This window comes from Cetorhinus maximus, chromosome 5, assembly GCF_964194155.1.
Source record: "Cetorhinus maximus chromosome 5, sCetMax3.hap1.1, whole genome shotgun sequence".
In the NCBI taxonomy this organism is placed as follows: domain Eukaryota; kingdom Metazoa; phylum Chordata; class Chondrichthyes; order Lamniformes; family Cetorhinidae; genus Cetorhinus; species Cetorhinus maximus.
The window spans coordinates 77,331,931-77,353,000 of NC_135883.1; the positions used below are offsets into that span (position 1 = coordinate 77,331,931).

The window sequence follows — 21,070 nt, forward strand, 5'->3', positions numbered from 1 at the left end:
TCTGATCAAGGGAGGACAAAAAAAGTGAACATACAAAAGCCATAAGGAGACACTGGAGGGAGTACAGGGGAGATTCACAAGAATGATTCCCAGGATGAAGAACTGTAGCTATGAGGATAAACTGGAGAGGTCGGAACCGTTTTCCTTGGAGAAAAGGCGGCTGAGAGGAGACTTGATAGAGGTATTTAAGATCCTGAGGGGTACGGACAGGGTAAATAGTGAGAAACTGTTCGCACTCAAGGAAGCGTCAATAACTAGGGGGCACAGATTCAAAATAATTGGCAAAAGGAATAAATGTGATGCGGGGTAAACTTTTTCACCCACAAGGTGGTTGGGGTCTGGAAGAAACTTCCTGAAAGGGTGCTGGAGGCAGGTTTGATCGAGGTATTCTAAAGGAAATTGGATTGCTACCTGAAAAGAGAGAATTTGCAAGGTTACGGGGATAAGGCAGGGGAGTGGGACTAGGTGGAATGTTCTTTCAGAGAGCCAGTGCAGACTCGATGGGCTGAATGGTCTCCTTCTGCACTGTAAAGATACTGTGATGGAATTGAAGAGGACTTCCCCTTGGATGGAAAATATTTCTTCATCCCACAAACCCAGAAAGTTCTGCCATTGAAATCAGCCATGTAAAGGAGGGACGTTCAGGTGACCTAAAAGAGTACAGCATATGCACCAACAACCTGAGTAAATAGCAGAGGTCAGAAATACCACTTGTCAAATGACCACTGGGTCAGGAAGGCTTAATGCCCTGAACACCAGGTTTATCTCCCTTCATCACTGCGGGCTACCAACTATGTGGCAGGCCATCTTGCTCTGAGCTAACTTATGAATGAAGGTCCAGATTCCACATCTGTGGTATGTCAATACCAACTTCTCAGTTCTAATATGTAACTTGAGTGGATATTCTTTCAACAGAGCTGGAGTTAATGAACAAGAGAGATCACAAAGGCGTTTTTAAATAAATGGCATCAGAAAGCAATTTTAAAAGAAACTATTTATCTTCTTCTGCAACCCTGCAATCATCCCCCATGCAACCAATGCATAAGTTCACATTAGTGGTGTATGAAGAATCAAAAATACGCCAAAATGTACATTACATTTTTGAGACCTATTATTCAGGAACACAATGTGAATTGAAAGAAAATATCCAATGCCATCACCGTAACTTGCAAACATATTACATAGCTCATACAACAATGAGTTTTCATAAGCTGTTTGCTGACATATAATCATAACCAAAATGAGCATAAAAACAAACTGAAGAAAAGCTTCTGCCCTTTCAAACTCAATACGAGTGGTTAACTGTTTACATTATGTTGCTGATTATTAGCATGATCTTAAAACTGTTGGACAAAGTCAAAGTATAAAAATGTTCATGCTCTCGTATTCTTTTCCATTAACTAAAAAAAAGCACAATAGATTTGCTCCAGCATTATTTTCCTTACTCACTTTGACAAAATTATCAGGGAATAACCCCCTCTTTCCATTTAACTCTCCTTCACACCACCCTTCTTCTTCAAGTTTTCTTACATTCCTAATGAGATCGCCAACCTTTAGTGTGAGTTCATCCTCTTGAACAGCTTCATAATCATATTCCACAGTAACTTCCACTGAAAAATAAAACAAAAATACAGTTAGTCAAACCAGAAACAGCTATTCCTATTTAGAAGTCAGTGTTAAAGGGTTTTCTCTTGCGAAAATAAGCAAGTTGAAGGGTGGGGAGAAGTGGCGTACACAAAGTTATGTTTACCAGCTGTCAATACAAAATTCTAAAATGGCTGATGCATTATAATTCTTAAGTAAATACACTCAGTGTACAAACTATGCCACTCCTCTACAAGGTGATGAATCACCCTGTGGTTCATTCTATCTCAAAGTGCCTGATCTAAATATGTCAGCCCCTGCCAACAACTTACTCAATCATGGGAGAAGGGACTAATAGCTCACCGCCAAGCTGAATTCTGCGCTCAGCTAATGTGGATGCATTGTAGTGCAAATTATCCAAAGTAGTCAGGAGCATTACTTCCTCCCTGCCTCAGAAAAGCTTCAGACCGTATGTAGCCCACACCCCCAGTACTCAGCTGAAGTCAGCAAACTCAGTATCAACTAGCAAGTGAACTTGGAATTTCTCAGATCTATACGAGTGTGATGTTCCAGGTGGTGCATTTTCACACTGAGATGACCATTAATTGGGTTGCTCAGATTTTAATTGTGTGGCACAGTATCCTTTAGGTTGAACATCAATTTTTAGCTACTTTCCCTAGTAATTCAGATAGGAAAACATTCACAATGGTTAACTGATTTTAATTCTTGCTTTCCCTTAGTTGATAATCAGATTCCATTTGTGACTACAAACCACTTAGCCTGTGACCTTGTGGTCCATTCCCACAGCACAGTGGAACTCCTTGTACCAGCACAGGAAAAGGCAAATTTAACGGATCTCAGTTAACTGGCAGGACCGATAAAAGTGTTACATTTATTCTGTGGGGCGTCACAAGAACAAAACTATGACTGCAGTAGCAAAAGGATAGATGTGGATGTCGGTCGGTCTCTGTTTCCAGTTTATACTTTCAAAGCTGGTCACCTTTACATCATTCCAAAATGCAGCTGGGAAAGTAACATTGTACAATCACCCAAAACCACTTGCAGCTTCTCTCTGTAGCACACCATGAGTCAACTTTTCAGCACCGTTTTGCAATATGTGAAAGGAAGCCGAACTCAAGTTAGGTCAAATTACAAATGCTTTCAAAATTAGTTCACTAAATCAGGTTAGGTGTGGGATGCTCATTTATTTCTCCTCCCTCATGTTGGCAAAGCAATCCTAAATGCCATGTTGTAGAGCACTACATTGCCTATTCTGTTAGGAATTTCACATTTAAATAATTGAAGGGGGATAGAGTATTTACTTCTATCATTCCAAATAGCTTAATTTGCAACATTTATACCAGCAAACAAGAGCATGACTCAGCCCATTTTGCAATTATAAACAAGCAACCAATAAACAGCCCAATCACTAAATAGCTAAAACAATTTTTCCACCAACTAATTTCCCTGGACCACTGTTTAATTTGCCAAGACCAAAATTTTAAAGTTCTCCTACATGTATTATAAACTGCCTCCATACTGGTGTTTATTTGGGTCAGACCATGGCATCCAGCTAGCTCCCATCTTTGAAACCATTAAATCCAATTTTCAGCAAAAGAACTAGGTCTGCTGCTGAGACAAGGGATTTAGTAACGTAAACTTTGGAGCTAACTCAGCAATGTTAGTCACCAGAAAATCAAATCAGACCTGAATAAGCACCAACATAAACAAAATAGTACTGTGAGCAAAGTTAGAAGTCCAAGAAGCAGCCAGGTGCAACCGTTAATATTTTTCTGGAGACATGCTGAACACAACAGCCTTTCGCAAAAGCAGAAACCAAAGGATTACACATCACTGTGCTGTTTTCCTGAGTTTCTATTGGGGGGGGGCAGGGGGGTGGTGCAAAGAAGCAACAATCCACATGGGCTGGTGACAGCTGCTTCCCCATACTTTACTTGTGGAACCGAGGAGCTCAGCTAGTCAGCAGCCACAAGCATTCAGGTTGTCATCAGAGGCTAACCAGAACCATCTCTTTTGATGGTCTGCTTTGCCTCTTTATTACAACTGCTGTGAGGCAAGTATAAAATTGAATTGGACAATGGAATCTAGCAGATTCTTGCAAAACACTAGAAAGCACAATGACAAGAGGACAGTGTGATCATTAAATATCCAAGAGCAATTTTCTTTCAGCATCCAAGATATACATAAAGGAACCACTTTGTTTCATATACATGATGCATCATTCTTTTTGCTTTAAGGTGGAAGATGAAACAGAACCTAATGCAATATTTAGGTCGTAAAACATAGGTTAAACATTCATTACCAGCCCCGGTTTAAATTGACAAAGCATTTCTGACAAAATGCCCCTATCTGGCATATGCAATGTAATACCTTAAACATGATAAACAGCCTAAAACACAAGCACACTTTGTTACTGGCAACAATCAAATCTACAGTACAAGTCATGCAGCTAAATTTTATGGTCAAAGTGAGCAGCATGAAAAAAATCACAGGAAAGTCAACGGTAGCACATTAGAAAGTGTCTAATCGTGCTGTATTTATTCTAAGAAACTGTTTTTTCAGGCTGCATTACATGGCATTATGTAGCTAACCTCAATTGCAGACGATGTATGACACTTTTTAAAAGCAATTGTTTCATAAATGTAATGAAATGTAGTTTCACTGATGGAATAGGAACTTCTTTTCAAACGGTCCACTATTTATGATGTGAAGATAAAGTATTGCTTATGGATGATGTTTATTTTTCATCTTCTCCAAAATCCCTCACTTAGAAGTCCATTTATATAATGAAATTTCTAGTCAAGTCCTCTTGTAAAATCCAGTTAGGTTATGGGGCAGGCAAACAGGAGAGTGGAGATGAGACCACAGTCCGATCAGCCACGATATTATAAAATAGCAAAGCAGGCCGAAGGACCAAATGGTCTATGTCTGCTCAAGACACTCTGCCAATTAGTTATGGCAAATATTTCTAAGAACATACACACATTTAGTGCTCCCACATTAGCTGTTGCCTAAATCCTCAAAGATAGCTTTATCATAAGTGATTGAACCACTGAAGAGGATATGTAAATACATTTTAACATCAATAAAGACTGTATTAAGTGGTTCACAATTCATTTATCCAAAGCATAACAACATATTTTGACCAAATGATTGCACGTGATTGAAAACAAGACAAAGAGTAGGTGCAGAATATTTAAATACAAAATGGATGCTGTTAATAATCTCAACAAAAGAGAAAATTATAGCTTTCTGTGCAACGGCATTGTAACATTAGGTTCCACTACAACTACATTTCAACCTCAACTTCATTTGCTTCAACTACATTTACCGTTGCAGCACGCTTAAAGGTAAGGTTTACCACTGAAGAACACAAATAGACATGACAAAATATTATGAACTGATAAACTCAGCTTTCCACTCTTCAGTTTAGTGCAGCAAAACTACTCTGAATTCAGTCCTCCACACAGTTACTGGAAATTTGGTTTGCCAGTCTATCTGCCTGCTTGGGTGAATGTAAAAGATCCCATAGCACTATTTTGAAGAAGAGCAGGGGAGATATCCCCAGTGTCCAGGTCAATATTTATCCCTCAATCAGTATGACAAAAAAATTATCTGGCCATTATCACATTTCTGTTTGTGGGAGCTTGCTGGGCGCATATTGGCTGCTGCGGTTTCTACATTACAATCTTTAAAAAGTATTTATTTGGCTGTAAAGCACCTTGAGACGTCAGGTGGCCATGAAAAGCGCTATATAAAAGTAACTTTTTTATTTTTTGGATACACAAGTGACATGACACCATAAGCAAGTCCTGAAACAGCAGCATCATTGAGACAATGCCACTTCAATTTTTGAGGCCTTGATTTGCACAGCCCCAGCCACCCCAAACTCTCAGCCTGTTGATAACTGAGGTAGCAGCACATAGGACTAAACAGTTAGGTTCACGTGTGAAGAGCTCCAGGCACAAAGAAGTGGGGCAGAGTGATCAGCAAATCAACAGGACAGAATGGAGTGACAATCTGTAAATGTGGACATTTGTGGAAGATTGGGTGTTTGTCTACCATTTTCATGCAGTTCTTTCCATTTAGTGGTCAAGATTTGCAAGTGATGTTTTGCAAAGCAGATGGTAAATGCATCGAGAGATGAATAGCTTTTTGAGGTTAATGCAATGGATCACACAAGGAGTGCCTTTCTACTGGCAACAAGTGATGATGATTTCCTGTCTAAATATGCCAAATCCTGGCAGCAAGGTGTACTGTGTCACCTTCTCTCTCTTTCTCACCCAGGCATCATCATCATCAGGACATTCTTGTCTCCACCTTTTGCTCATCATTCAGTCATAGCATGTTGCAATTCATTTTTAACTTCCAAAATATCAAGCATACACTAAACCACTACAATTATCAACATCTTTGTTGGACTCCATTGTCCATAGGTCCCTCGCACCAGCCTATCCAGGCTGCTTGCAACTTGCTAATTACTGGTGAATTGCAATAGCAGTAACCTCTTCTGGTTTAGAGGGGGTGAGGTGAAATTGACTGCCCTTGACATCAAGGCAGCATTTGACACTGTAGCATCAAAGAGCCCTAGCAAAATTAAGTCAATGGGAATTAAAGGCAATATTCTTCACTGGTTGGAGCCATGCTGAGTACAAAGGAAGATGGTTGTGATTGTTAGAGACCAATAATCTCAACCCCAGCGCACTGCTGCAGGAATTCCTCAAAGCAATGTCCTAGGCCTAACCATCTTTACCTTCTTCATCAATGACCTTCCCTCCATCATAAGATCAGAAATGGGAATGTACGCTGTTAATTGCATAGTATTCAATAACATTCATGATGCAGGTGCTGAAGCCAACCATTCAGCAAGACCTGGCTTGGGTTGATCAGTGGCAAGTAACATTCATGCCACACAAGTGCCAGGCAATAACCATAACCAATAAGAGAATCTCCCCATCACATTCAATGGCCTTACGATTGCTGAATCCCACATCATCAACATCCCAGGGCTTACCACTGACCAAAAACTTAACTGGACCAGCCATATAAATTTTATATATATTACATATAGTGGCTACAACCTCAGGTCACCCACCTCCTGACTCCCCACAGCCAGTCCATGACAAGGCACAAGGCAGGAATGTGCTGGAATACTCATCTGGGTGAGTATAGATCCAACAACACTCAAGAAACTCAACACCATCCAGGACAAAGCAGCCCACTTGATTGGCACTCCATCTACCACCTTAAATATTTACTCCCTCCAAAAGCTGTACACAATGGCAGCAGTGTGTGTACCATCTACAAGATACCATCTACTGCAGCAACACACAAAACCTCCTTTGATTGCATCTTCCAAACTCATGACCTGTACTGCCTAGAAACAGGTCAGCAGATGCATGGAAACACCACCAACTACAATTTCCCCTCCATACTACACACCATTCTAACTTGGAGATAAATCACCGTTCTTTCACTGTCACTGGATCAAAATTCTGGAATTCCTTCCCTAACAGCACAGTGGGTGTACCTACACCACATGGACTACATCAGTTCAAGGCAGTGGCTCATCACCATCTTCTCAAGGGAAATTAGGAATGGGCAACAAATGCTGGTCATGTCAGCAAATAAAACATCTCATGAACAAACAAAAAGAAAGCCACAGTTTCTGTGCAAGTGTGTGTGGAGATCACATAAGGATAGAATTAGGCGTGGCTGTAATGCCACGTGGTCAAATTGCCTGCCAACACTTAAATTGTGCTGTGGAGTCATGGCTCAATGCGTTGCACTCACCTTTGAGTCAGAAGACTCTGGGTTCAAGTTCTACTCCAGAAACTCAAGTACATAATTTGTGCTGAACTTCCAGGCAGTAATGAGGGAGTACTACTGTACTGTTAGAGGTGCAATGCTTCAGGTGAAACTTTAAAGCATGCCCTGTCTGCCTTCTTGGGATGAGGTCAAAGCCCCAAGGGAAAATTCAAAGAACTACACGAGAATTCGCCCAGTGTCCTGGTGAATATTTATTCCTCAAACAACATTAGTAAAATGGATTATCTGCTCATTAACTCATAGCTGAATGTGGGACTTTACTATGTGTAAACTGGTCACTGCATTCCCGAAATTACTACAGTGACTACACTTCAAAGCACTTTATTGGCTGTAAAGAACATTGAGTTACCTGAATTTGGAAAGATGCTGTATAAAATGAAAGTCATTTCTTTTCCTCCTTTTGAAAACAACACATTTAAAAGTAGGCGCTCAAGGGCAACCAGCACTGTGGAATCATAACCTGGCAATGAGTCAATGCTGGCTAAAGAAAATGCAAGAAAATTGAGAAGGAAAAAGATGAGGAAGTCATTTCTAAGCCTAATCAACTTACATTTTTGGGCATTTTTTAAAAACACAATTTAAAAGACTATTTTGCGACAATGACAGCCTGCTTTGTTTTTGCTACAGGAGTGGCTTTCTAAACAAGCACAGAGGTACTGCAGCAAGAGATAGTGTGATGAATTTTTTTACAGGCAAGAGTTGCAGGACAAACATTTTTAAATAAAGTTAGTGTTACAAATCTCAGGTCTGTACAAGGTAGCACCTTAGATTCAGTCCAAGTGGATTCTCCTATAAGCAAAACGTGCATCTGTGACCATTATATTGCCTTTACTGCCCAATATGTAGTGACCAGGTTGGGGGGTACATAACAATAAGATCCTTCTTGCATTTATTGCATACTGTTACCACACACACAATCCCATTCATTCCTCCCATCTCTCAGAAGGAACATTGAGAAACACTTGTAAGACAAAGTCAACTATAAATGAGAAGATTGTTTTATTTTGGGTGAAATAGATGAATATATTATATAGCTATCAGTATAATTCAATCTCATTCCCATTTCCTATTATTACTTTATATTATTATATAAAATTATTACACCAGCTCTGCCATGTTAAAGGGCTTTGCTTCACTTTGCAGTTCAGTATTTCCTAACTGATTTTCTAACAAAGGAGAGAAAGAGCACTTTCTTCCTCTATTTCAAAAACTCTAGTTCAAGATTTTGGTTTACTGTCAAACCAGGAAGGAAGTCAAAGACTTGGCTTATCTCTCTTGGGATTTGTTTATTATATTGTCAATCAAAACTACCAGCCCCTACCTTTTTAGACAAGGATTGTGCCAACACATTTTCTGGCCTACCACAATTCCAGCTGAGCTCCATAAAGAGAGAGCCACTCCAATATTCCATGCATCTTATCTCTGGATTGTACTATCAAATCCCATGGCATCAATAGGGAAAGTCAAGGCCAATGTGGGATATGAAACCAAGAATGGAAATTTTAAAATTGAGACATTCCCAGACCGAGAGCCAATGTGCCAGTGAGCAGAAGGGCGATGGGTGAAAAGGACATGTGTCAATATATGAGCAGCAAGTTTTTGAATGAGCTCAAATTTAATATGAACGCCGGCCAGGAGAATTTAGGGGTAACAACAACACAGATCAGGGTTTCTCAGGTGAGCTGGGATAGGGGTGAAGACCAAAGTAGAAGTGGGTGGTCTTGGTGACTATGGCTGCAAGCTCATCTCATTGTCAAATATGGCACCAAGGTTGTGAACGTGCTGTTCAGCCTCAAGGCAGTGGCCAGGAAAAGTACTGGGCTATGGAATGGAGTTTGTTTTAGGGATCAAAGAGTTTCAGACTGCCCAAAATTTGTTAGAGGAAATTACTGTTCATACAGTACTAGTTGTTGGACAAGCAGTCTAACAATTTAGAGATGGGACAGATCGAGAGAGAGGAGGTGTCTTCAGCATACATGTTGCAGTCTTGGATGATGTCACCAAGGGGAAGCCTGTAAATGAGATGAGAAATAAGAGGGGGGCCAAAGATATACTTGAGGGACTCCAAATGCAATGTGGGAGCAGGGAGAGAAGCCATTTGCATGTGATTCACCAAGGCTGGATAGACAGGGACTGAGATCAATTATTTAGTTGCCTTTGCTGCTTCTCCATTTAACAAATCTTTGTGTAGGTTCCCTGAACCCACATCAATTGCTCATTTCTCCCTTCATGCCCTCCAGGAGCTTATTTATAAAACCCATTGAAAGCAACTGTATCAAATGAATCTCGTGATTACAAAGCTAATAAGATTATTTTCTTTGGCAACGCTCGAAAACTTCAGATGTAATGGTGAATCTGTACAAAACACAAAGTGATCCACAAGTTGTATTATTGTGTGCAATTTGGGCTCCACACTATGAGAAGGATGTTGATGCAATGGTGCACAGATCCACTAGGATGCTGTTTGGTACATACAAATGTGGAAAATACAAATGTGAGAAAAAAAGATAAGAATTATGGCTGTTTTCTTAGAACAGAGAAGATTACTGAGTTATCTGATAGGTGGATAACATTATGAAAGGATGGGACTCTCAAAAGCAGACTGTTTCTCGTTTTGAGGGGCCTAGCACGAGGCGACACAGATACCGGATTAAATGTAAGGGATTTAGTGTAGAGAGCTGTAGAAATGTTTTTACAGAGGGGTGCAAGGTTGTAGAATGCGCTGCCAGGGTTAGAGACTGAAGCAAAAATAACATGCAAGAATAATTTAGGTGGTTGAAGAAGCAGGGGGTAAAAGATTGGGCATGCAAGTAATGGTACATGGTTTGATGTTCAAGGTTAGTCACTTTGCCAAAAACACCCGCTTTAGTGCACACAAAACCATCTTTTTGGAAAAAGGCATTTTACTGCAGCAGATACATTTTCCCTCCTTGGGATCTGTTGCTCACTTTGAAGATGGGTTCCTTTTATTCTTCAAAAATGGTTTATTTAAATATAAATTACCCCAAAAGTATGACTGGTTAACTTAACTTCCTTATTAAGGAAGTGTAAATCCTCTACGGTTACAGTATGTGGTCATGAAAGATTAGGAAAAACAGCAAAATCTACTTCAGTTCTACAAATTATTTAAAGCTATCCAAACTTCCTAAGTTAGCAAAAGGCAAATGGTTCAAAGCAGCAAGTCGAAACATGAATTTATGCAAAAGTTAAGGTTCATTTCATATTAAACCAACCAAGGCAATAAGCAAAACACCCAAATAATTACATACATCTTCAAACAATATAGCAAAACATCTCTGTTTCTGCTCAGAAATTATTACTAGGGGATTTCTGATGGCACAGCAATCATATATCACATGTTAACCTAACACTGCATGACTACTACCCTATCACTTTCCTGCCATATGCTTTTAAGAATCTATTTTCTTAAGTTTCCCAAGGCTTATAGCTCCAGTAAGATGAACAATTATTGCCAAATTGGGGCCAATTCTGAGCTGTAGGCCCATTTCCAGTAGGAACAGGATCGAGACTGCCCCAACTTATTTCACATAGGGGCTTTAATCCAAGCAGAGGAAGACTTTTATTCCACCATTTTCAGCTGAATTTGCAACCAGTTCTGAGTGGTGAAAGTCCAATCTAACTACATCACGTCAGCTTCAAAACTGTATAATCCTTATTGCATATATTTATAGACTTAAGACTTTATCCCTTACAAGTGGTTGAAAATGTCAATAAATCTGTACATCAAAAAATATTTTTCTACAGTTCTGTACTGTGTTTTTATACCCACAAGACACTTGTTCTGATTACATCAAACATCCACTAAAATTCATTTTAAATGGCAACCATGTTTGTGAAATTACTTTGCTCAGTGTCGCACTCATGCAATATGGACTCATGGATTTATGAAATATAAATTCAAAATGGATATTTTTATTTTTATAAACAAAATGGAGAATGGATATACTGCAAAATGGAGTGAGGTCAGGTGACCTTTTTCTCCAGTCAATATACTTGAAACTACAAGTGGCCCTAGCTTTCATAATAAAAACGGAAAATGCTGGAAAAACTCAGCAGGTCTGGCAGCATCTGTGCAGAGAAAAGCAGATTTAACGTCTCAAATCCGTACGACTCTTCCTCATTTGGACTTGAAACGTTAACTCTGCTTCTCTTTCCACAGATGCTGCCAGACCTGCTGAGTTTTTCCAGCATTTTCTTTTTATTTCAGATTTCCAGCATCCACAGTATTTTGCTTTTGCCCTGGCTTTCGTGTCTGGACAATACATTAAAATGTAAACAGGATATCTCATGAAGATGGCATTAAAATGCAACAGTCCTTTCCCTGTGGATTAATGTCCACCCCTTATCCAAATTATTACAGAAATTAGTTCACAATGGGCTTGCAGACTTCTCAGCTTTGGAATGGAATCCCAAAGAATGGGCAATTAAAACAAACTATTCTATCACAAGGATATGTAAATGACTGAGATTCGAACGCTGTTGTGTGTCAATGGCCAAGTCGTCAGAAACCATTTGTGAGAACAATGAAAAACAAATACTCTGGTCACATGACAGAAACTAGGCTTCTGATAAAGGACATTTAACAAGACACATTTATGGAGCAGGAGGGAAAAAGAAAAGATCAAGGCCAACAAAGGAACAGGGTCTTGCCTAAGATCCATCAACAAGCAGAGAATCCAGTCTGGCCTTTACCTACCTACTTGAGGAACCAAACCAGGTTTTTGCTGTAGGGATTCGACTGGACTGTGACTGGAGTGAAGCCAGAGAAATATACTACTGCAAGCTCTGAGCCATTGCAAATGTCTTCAGAAACCTCCAACCTCTATTTCCTCAGTGGACTAAAAAAGAATCACTGGCCTGCAACATTTCAAGACTTCATCACAAGAGAAGCAGGGGAGACAATGAATTTTTGGACTTTTGAGACCTAAGTGCATTCTATCTCTTCTGTGTGCATGTGTGACTGTGTGTGTGTATGAGTCTGAGTGTGTGCTGTTCAGAATACATTTCGGGTGTTGAATAATGAACAGTTATCTTTATTTTAAAACTTACAAGAAAACCTGACATTGTCTGTTCTTAACAGTCACAGTACAGCACTCGGCGGTGATAGCTGAAAACACTTTGTCTTTTAAAACACATCTGCGATCTGTCAATCAAAAGGTGGCATAAAGGGGGGGGAACCATCCTATCATCTCTCCCCTGTCCATAACAGAAATAATAATAATTAAACTGTAACTAAAATAATTGATTCAGAGCTCAGATTATGATGAGAAGGAAAAGAGGCTTTTAGCAGGTAGAGGGGAAGCAAATCAGCGGAGGCATTAGTGGCGTACACAAAATGGAGGGTGGAGCTTAAGAAACTCAATTAGGAGAGCAAAGACGGGATATGAGGAAGCTCTGGCTGGTAAAAGGGAAAATCCCAAAATATTCTATAAGTATATCAATGGGAAGAGGATAACCAGGGAAAGAGTAGGGCCCATAAGGAACCAAGGGGGCAATCTATGGGTGGAGCCAGAGGATATCAGTAGAGTGTTGAACGAATACTTCACATCCGTCTTCACCCAAGAGGATGAAGGTATCGAACTCGGGCAGAGGCTGCGAGGTTCTTAAGCAAATCGATATAGGGAGTGACAAGGTGTTGGAGGTGTTGGCAGGCTTAAAAGTGGACAAATCTCCAGGTCCGGATGATTTGTGTCCCAGGCTGCTGAGGGAGGCAAGGGGGAGATCGCAGGGGCTCTGACCCAAATTTTTAATTCCTCTCTGGCCACGGGGGAGGTGCCAGAGGACTGGAGAACAGCTAGTGTGGTTCTGCTATTTAAGAAGGGTTGTAGAGATAAGCCAGGGAACTACAGGCCAGTGAGTCTCACGTCAGTGGTAGGGAAACTATTGGAGAAAATTCTGAAGGAGAGAATCTATCTCCACTTGGAGAGACAAGGTTTGACCAGGGATAGTCAGCATGGCTTTGTCAGAGGGAGGTCATGCCTAACAAATTTGATTTAATTTTTTGAGGAGGTGACCAGGTGTGTAGATGAGGGTAGTTAAGTTGATGTAGTTTATATGGATTTCAGCAAAGCCTTTGACAAGGTCCCACACGGGAGACTTATAAAGAAGGCAAATGCACATGGGATACAGGGTAATTTGATAAGGTGGATTCAAAATTGGCTTAGTTGTAGGAGACAGAGGGTGATGACAGATGGATGCTTTAGTGACTGGAATCCCGTGTCCAGTGGCGTACCACAGGGGTCTGTGCTTGGTCCCCTATTATTTGTCATTTATATAAACGACATAGATGACTATGTGGGGGGTACGATTAGTAAGTTTGCAGATGACACAAAGATTGGCCAGGTGGTTAGTAGTGAGGTTGAGTGTCTTGGGCTACAGGAAGATATAGATGGGATGGTCAAATGGGCAGATAAGTGGCAGATGGAATTTAACCCTGAAAAGTGTGAGGTGATACACTTTGGAAGGAGTAATTTGACAAGGAAGTATTCAATGAACATCATGACACTAGGAAGTTCTGAGGAACAAAGGGACCTTGGCGTGTGTGTCCATAGATCTCTGAAGGCGGGGGAGCATGTTAGTGGGGTGGTGAAAAAGGCATATGGAACACTTGCCTTTATCAATCGAGGCATAGATTACAAAAGTAGGGAGATCATGTTGGAGTTGTATAGAACCTTGGTGAGGCCACAGCTGGAGTACTGTGTGCAGTTCTGGTTGCCACATTTTAGGAAAGATGTGATTGCACTAGAGGGGGTGCAGAGGAGATTCATCAGGATGTTGCCTGGGATGAAACATTTAAGTTATGAGAGAGGTTGGATAGACTTGGCTTGTTTTCGTGGGAGCAGAGAAGGCTGAGTGGCGATCTGATCGAGGTGTACAAGATTATGAGGGGCATGGACATGGTGGATAGGGAGCAGCTGTTCCCCTTATTTGAAGGGTCAGTCACAAGGGGGCATAAGTTCAAGGTGAGGGGCAGGAGGTTTAGGGGGGATGAGAGGAAAAACATTTTTTTACCCAGAGGGTGGTGACGGTCTGGAATGTGCTGCCTGGGAGGGTGGTGGAGGTGGGTTGCCTCACATCCTTTAAATGTACCTGGATGAGCACTTGGCACATCATAACATTCAAGGCTATGGGCCAAGTGCTGGTAAATGGGATTAGGTAAGTAGGTCAGGTGTTTCTCACGTGTCGGTGCAGACTCGATGGGCCGAAGGGCCTTTTCTGCACTGTGAGACTCTGTGATTCTGTGAATCTGACATGGACTATAATGGAAAATCACCAGCTTGTTTATCGATCTTCCACAAACTGGACATCCAAAATCTAGCTGTTCAAATGCCAGAGAATTTTGATATTCAGTTAAATGAAATACCAGGACAATTCAGCTAGACAGTAGGTCTCGGTGGTGCGCCACACTAATTATTGGCTTCGCCACCTTGATTACAGTTGCAAGCCAGTCTAGTTCCCGAGAAACAAGTTGACATTATTATTTATTCTTTTTCATACCTTATTTCATATATTTCTTATTCATTGACTTTGTCCTAGCGTAGGCTACCTGATTTTACTATCCAAACTCCGAGGAAATACAAAATCTGGCACGGTTTCAGTCCCTAGAGTGTATCCAGTATCATCTTCCTCAAAGCAATTGCCAATCAAAAATAAAACTTTGAAGAATTTACCACAATGATTGAATCCTAAACACTTACTGGTACATCTGGAGTTTCTCCCACAGAAACTAAAAGACAGTTCCAATAGGAGAGAACAAAATGCTATGGGCAGAATCTTCTGTTCGGTGTGCGGGGCGACACGTAAAATGACACATGGATAAATGGGGCGTGCGGCCCAACGTCACCGCACGTCATTCCGATCTCTCATTCGGCAGGCATGCACCGGAGTCGGCTACGCGCCCGCCGAACTGTCAAAGGCCTGTTAAGGCCATTAATAAAACAATTAAACCAATTGACAGGGCTGCCCATCCAACCTTAAGATCGGCGGGCAGGCAAAGAGCCCAGGCGACCTTCGCATTTTTCATGAAACCTCATCCATGGGCGGGCTGAGGCTTCATGAAGGGTTTACTAAATTAATAAATTTTTTTATAAGTTTCATAAACATGTCCCAGATCATGTCACATGAGGGGACGTGTAAATGATTTTCAACTTTCTTTATTTTAAACTTTAAAAATGAAGTTAATTTCCCTGAGGCAGCTCTGTGCCTCGGAGATCTCTACACTCTTTTGCACGCAGGCCCCGACTCTCCCTCCTCCTCCTCCCGCCCGCACAGGTAATGCTGAGTGCTACCGGGCACATGTCACACCAGGCAGGCCTTAAATCGGCCCACCCACGTAAAATGGCGGTGGGCGGCGATTGACTCCACGCCCACCCCCGCCTGCTCCTGCTCCCGACCAGCTCACCCGACGGGGAGAAAATTCTCTCTACGTTCATTTGCCATAATGAGAAATTCATGTAAAAATAGGAGGCATGTGCATTTCATGGGCAAGATAAAACTTGCCAAGTAGAGGGCTGCAAAGTGACTCAAGGAAGCATGCAATATGTCTAAATCAACTGAGCTCAATTCTCCCAGAAGTTATGCTGAAGTTGTACAGTGTCCTGGTCAGCCCACAGTTATACTGCTGTCGACATCTCTGGAGGGCCATAATTTAAGGAAACACCCGGGTGATGTAGAAGAAAGCAACTGGAATAGAAAATATAAATTGTTAAAAACTAGATAAGCAAATGCTAGCTACCTCAGAGGCATAAAGATAAGGAAAGTAAAATATTGTCAGATAAGCCAAGACAAGGCGGCTCAAGTTCGAGACTGTGAAAGGCAAGCTTAGAATAGACAATAATTTGCATTTATCAATATTTTTAATGTAGGAATTTCAAAGTACTTTTTTTTTTGGTTTGCACAGAGTATGATCATCAGCAGGAACAGTTTGTGAGGAAGGGTTGGTGAGGCTCGGACACTGACTCAGGTAAGACATTATTAGCTGCTATAGTCGAAAGATGAAATTGACATGACCAAAGCAGCTGTTTCTTCAAACTTGTTTGTGATATTCAGAACTCCCTACAATGCACCACTTGTGCACGCTGGGTGACATGAAATTATAGCATTGTGGGCATAAACAACAGCAATGCCCAAGCTTTTTTCTTCCCTTGACCACAAAGGCGTATGATACAGAGCTTCGATGGCCACACAAAATTAAATTCACCTTCTCCTTAAATTTTCATGCACTTCAAGCTTCAGTCAATAACTGGTTTTCGTATTCTAATTTAAGATACACCTAATGAGGCAGCAGCATTAAGCAAAGCACTTTCTAAACATCCAAGCCCCAAAAATTTGAATAATACAAACCAGTGGATTTGAAAAATAAACTACGAGGCATGCTCTGGAATTCCTTCCCTAAGTTGTCGTCTCGAACTTTTGCTCCTCTCTTCTAATCTCTCCTTTAGTTCAGCTTGCTTTTTCATTATGTCTCTGAGATGCTTTGGGATGCCTTCTGCATTAAAGGCACTACATAAATGCAATCTGTTGATGCATCGAGCATTCGTTGGATCTATCAACATCCTGGGAATTACCATTGACCAGAAACTGAACTGGACTAGCCATACAATTACTGTGGCTACAAGAGCAGGTCAGGGGCTGGGAATTCTGTGGTGAATAATTCACCTCCTGACTCCTGAAAGCCTGTTCACCATCTACAAGTCAGGAATGCGATTGAAAACCCTCCACTCGCCTGGATGAGTGCAGTCCCAACACTTGGGAAGCTCAAAACCATCCAGGTCAAAGCAGACCGTTTGACTGGCAACCCATCCACCACCTTACACATTCAGTTCCTCCACCATTGATGCAAAGTGGCAGCAGTGTGTGCCATCTACAAGATGCACTGCAGCAACTCATCAAGTTTCCTTCCACAGCACCTTCCAAACCCATGACATCTACCACCTAGAAGGACAAGAGCAGCAGATCCATGGGAACATCACTACCTGCAAGTTCCCCAAGCTACACATCATCCGGACTTGGAACTATATCACTGTTCCTTCATTGTTGCTGAGTCAAAATACACCACATGGAATGGAGATCAGAACCAGCGCAAATACGGGGAAGCTTCAAAAAGTGAAGTCAGCACAAAGGTGAGAGCTGATTGGTGAGTAGTGGGTAAGTGTTTTTCTCCAGTTTAAAATAGATTAAGCTAAGGAAAGGCAAGGGTTCTAGATTTTATTTAAAATATATAAGTAATTTTTCTTTTTTTTTTACTGTATTTAACTTAAAGGTTTTTTTTTCCAATAGAGGCATGGTAGGGCAGCTCAGTCCCGTGTTATGTACAGCCTGCAACATGTGGGAAGTCCTAGACGTTCCTTGCGCTCTGACCAACCACGTTGCAGGAATTGCCACCAGCTGCAGTTACTTCAGCTCCGAGTTTCGGAGCTTGAGCAGCAGCTGGAGGCACTGAGGTGCATCCGCGAGGCTGAGAGTTTCGTGGATAGCACGTTTTTAGACGTGGTCACCCTACAGCTTACGGAAGTGCAGACAGAGAGGGGATGGGTGACCATCAGCCAGAAGAAAGGTGCCAGGCAGGGGGGTCAGGAAATTCCCAGGGTGCATCTTGCTTGAGAACCGTTTTTCTGCATTGGAAAACGGCGAGTGTGACGGTTCCTCTGGTGAATGCAACCACGTTCATGGCACTGTGAGTGGCTCAGCTGTACGGGGTGGGGGGAGGAAAAAGAGGGGAAGAGCAATAGTGGTAGGAGACTCTGAGAGTAATGGGAACAGACAGGTGTTTCTGCAGCCATAGACGGACTCCAGGATGGTGTGTTGCCTCCCTGGAGCCAGGGTCAAGGATGTCACTGGACAGCTGTAGGACATTCTAAAGGGGGAGGGCAAACAGACAGGGATTGTGGTACATATTGGTACCAACGACATAGGTAGAAAGAGGGGTGAGGTCCTGCAAGAAGAATTTAGGGAGCTAGGAAACAGATTAAAAAACAGGACCTCAAAAGGTAGTAATCTCTGGGTTACTTCCAGTGCCTCGTACTGGTGAGTATAGAAATAGGAGGTTAGTCCAGATGAATGCATGGCTGGAAAGGTGGTGCAGGAGGGAGGGCTTTAAATTTCTGGGACATTAGGACCGTTTCTGGGGGTGGTGGGACCTGTACAAGGCGGACGGGTTGCACCTGAACCGGAATGGGACCAACATCCTTGCAGGGAGGTTTAGTAGTGCTGTTAGGGAGGGTTTAAGCTAACTTGGCAGGAGGATGGGATCCTGACAGGAGGTTCAGCAGGTGGAGATGCACAGTCAAAATCAGAAAAGAGAGCAAGTGAGTCTGGAAGGCACAGAAATTATAGGCCAGTTAAGGCACAAGGGAGCTTGGCACGGTTGGACGGTATTTATTTTAATGCAAGGAGTCGGATGAATAAGGCAGATGAGTTGAGGGCACAAATTAACACATTGGAAGTATGATGTCATTGCTGTCACAAAGACATGGTTGAGAGAGGGGCAGGATTAGCAGCTCAATATTCCAGGATATAGGGTCTTCAGGTGAGATAGGGAAGGAGGTAAAAGAGGAGGGGGTATCGCAATATTGATCAAGGAATCAATTATGGCAGTAAGGAGGGATGACATCTTAGAAGGGTCCCCAAATGAAGCCATATGGGTAGAACTTAAAAACAAAAAAAGGAGCAATCACATTGCTGGGAGTGTATTATAGGCCCCCAGACAGTCAGAGAGAAATAGAAGAGTGGATATGTAGGCAAATTTCAGAGAAGTGTAAAAATAATAGGGTAGTAATAGTGGGGGATTTCAAATTCCCCAACATTAACTGGGTTAATCATAGTATGATAGGTTTAGAGGGAGCGGGATTCTTAAAATGCATCCAGGAGAGCTTTTTAAGCCAGTATGTGGAAAGTCCTACAAGAGAGGGGGCGGTCCTGGACTAATTTTAAGGAGCGAAGCCAGGCAAGTGGTAGAGGTATCAGTGGGGGAGCATTTTGCAGATAGTAATCATAGTTCCATTGGATTCAAGGTTGTTATGGAAAAGGACAAGGATGGGCCAGAAATCAGAATTCTAAATTGGGGGAAGGCTGATTTTAAAAAGATCAGATATGATTTGGCCAGAGTGGACTGGGAGCAGCTTCTTTTAGGTAAATCTGCGTCAGAGCAGTGGGACTCATTCAAGAAGGAAATAGGGAGAGTACAGGGCCAACATATTCCAGTAAAGACAAAGGGTGGGACCAACAAATCCAGGGAACACTGGATGTCGAGGAATATACAGGATTGGATAAAGAGAAAAAGCAAGGCTTACGGCAGGTACCAAGGGCTCAAAACAGTGGAAACCCTAGGGGAGTATAGAATGTGTAGGGGGGGACCTTAAAAAGGAAATTAGGAGAGCAAAAAGGGAGCATGAAAAAACATTGGCAGGTAAAATAAAGGAAAATCAAAAGTTATTTTACAAGTACATTAAGAGTAAAAGGATAACTAGGGAAAGAGTAGGGCCCATTAAGGACCATAGTGGTAATTTATGTGTGGAGCCGGAAGACGTAGGTAGGGTTCTAAATGAATATTTTGCGTCAATGTTCACAAGTGAGGGGGGTGACGTTGGTATGGAAATCAGGCAGAAGGACTGTGATATAATTAAAGAAATTAGCATAGAAAGGGAGGAGGTTCTAAGTGGTCTGGAAGGCTTAAGAGTAGATAAATCTCCAGGCCCTGATTAAATGTATCCCAGGCTGTTGAGTGAGGCAAGGGAGCAGATAGCAGGGGCGCTGACAATAGTTGTCAATACCTCTCTGGCCGCAGGAGAGGTGCCAAAGGACTGGAGGACAGCCAATGCGGTACCGTTATTCAAGAAGGGAGGAAGGGGTAAACAAGGGAACTGCAGGCCAGTCAGTCTAACCTCAGTTGTGGGGAAACTATTGGAAGCAATTCTGAGGGACTGAATTAATCTACACTTGGAGAGGCAGGGATTAATCAAGAACAGTCACCATGGTTTTGTTAAGGGGTCATGCCTGACCAATTTAATTGAATTTTTCGAAGAGGTGACCAGGTGTGTCGATGAGGGCAACGCATTTGATGTAGTCTACTTGGTCTTCAGCAAGGTTTTTGATAAGGTCCCGCATGGGACACTGATAACGAAGGTAAGAGCCCATGGGATCCAAGGCAATTTGCCAAATTGGATCCAGAATTGGCTGAGTGGCAGGAAGCAGGCGGTGATGGTCGAGGGGTGTTTTTGTGACTGGATCCCTATGTCCAATAGGGTTCCACGGGGATCGGTGTCAGGTCCCTTGCTGTTTGTGGTATATATAAACGATTTAGACTTGAATGTCGGAGGGTTGATCAGTAAGTTCGTGGATGACACGAATATTGGTGGGGTGGTAAATAGTGAGGAGGATAGCCTTAGATTACAGGAGGATATAGACGGGCTGATCAGTGGCAAATGGAATTTAATCTGGATAAGTGTGAGGTGATGCACTTGGGCAGGACAAACAAGGCAAGGGAATACAAGATGAATGGTAGGATCCTGGGAAGTACCAACGATCACCGGTCCATTAAGGTAGCGGGACTGGTATATAAGGTGGTTAAGGCATATGGGATACTTGCCTTTATTAGCCAAGGCATAGAATATAAGAG

The 21,070-nt window shown here is 42.0% G+C and overlaps 1 protein-coding gene across 4 annotated transcripts in view; it reads right to left on the bottom strand.

Moving 5' to 3' along the window:
• The window catches only part of cd2ap (CD2-associated protein), a 241,382-nt gene that overhangs the window by 212,122 nt on the left and 8,190 nt on the right, over positions 1-21,070 (bottom strand). For 2 of the 4 annotated variants that reach the window (XM_078542068.1, XM_078542067.1), the window contains exon 2: positions 1,450-1,610. In XM_078542068.1, coding sequence (XP_078398194.1) covers positions 1,450-1,610 — 161 coding nt within the window. The remainder of the gene's footprint in view (positions 1-1,449; positions 1,611-21,070) is intronic. The other 2 variants (XM_078542070.1, XM_078542069.1) reach the window with 2 other exon arrangements.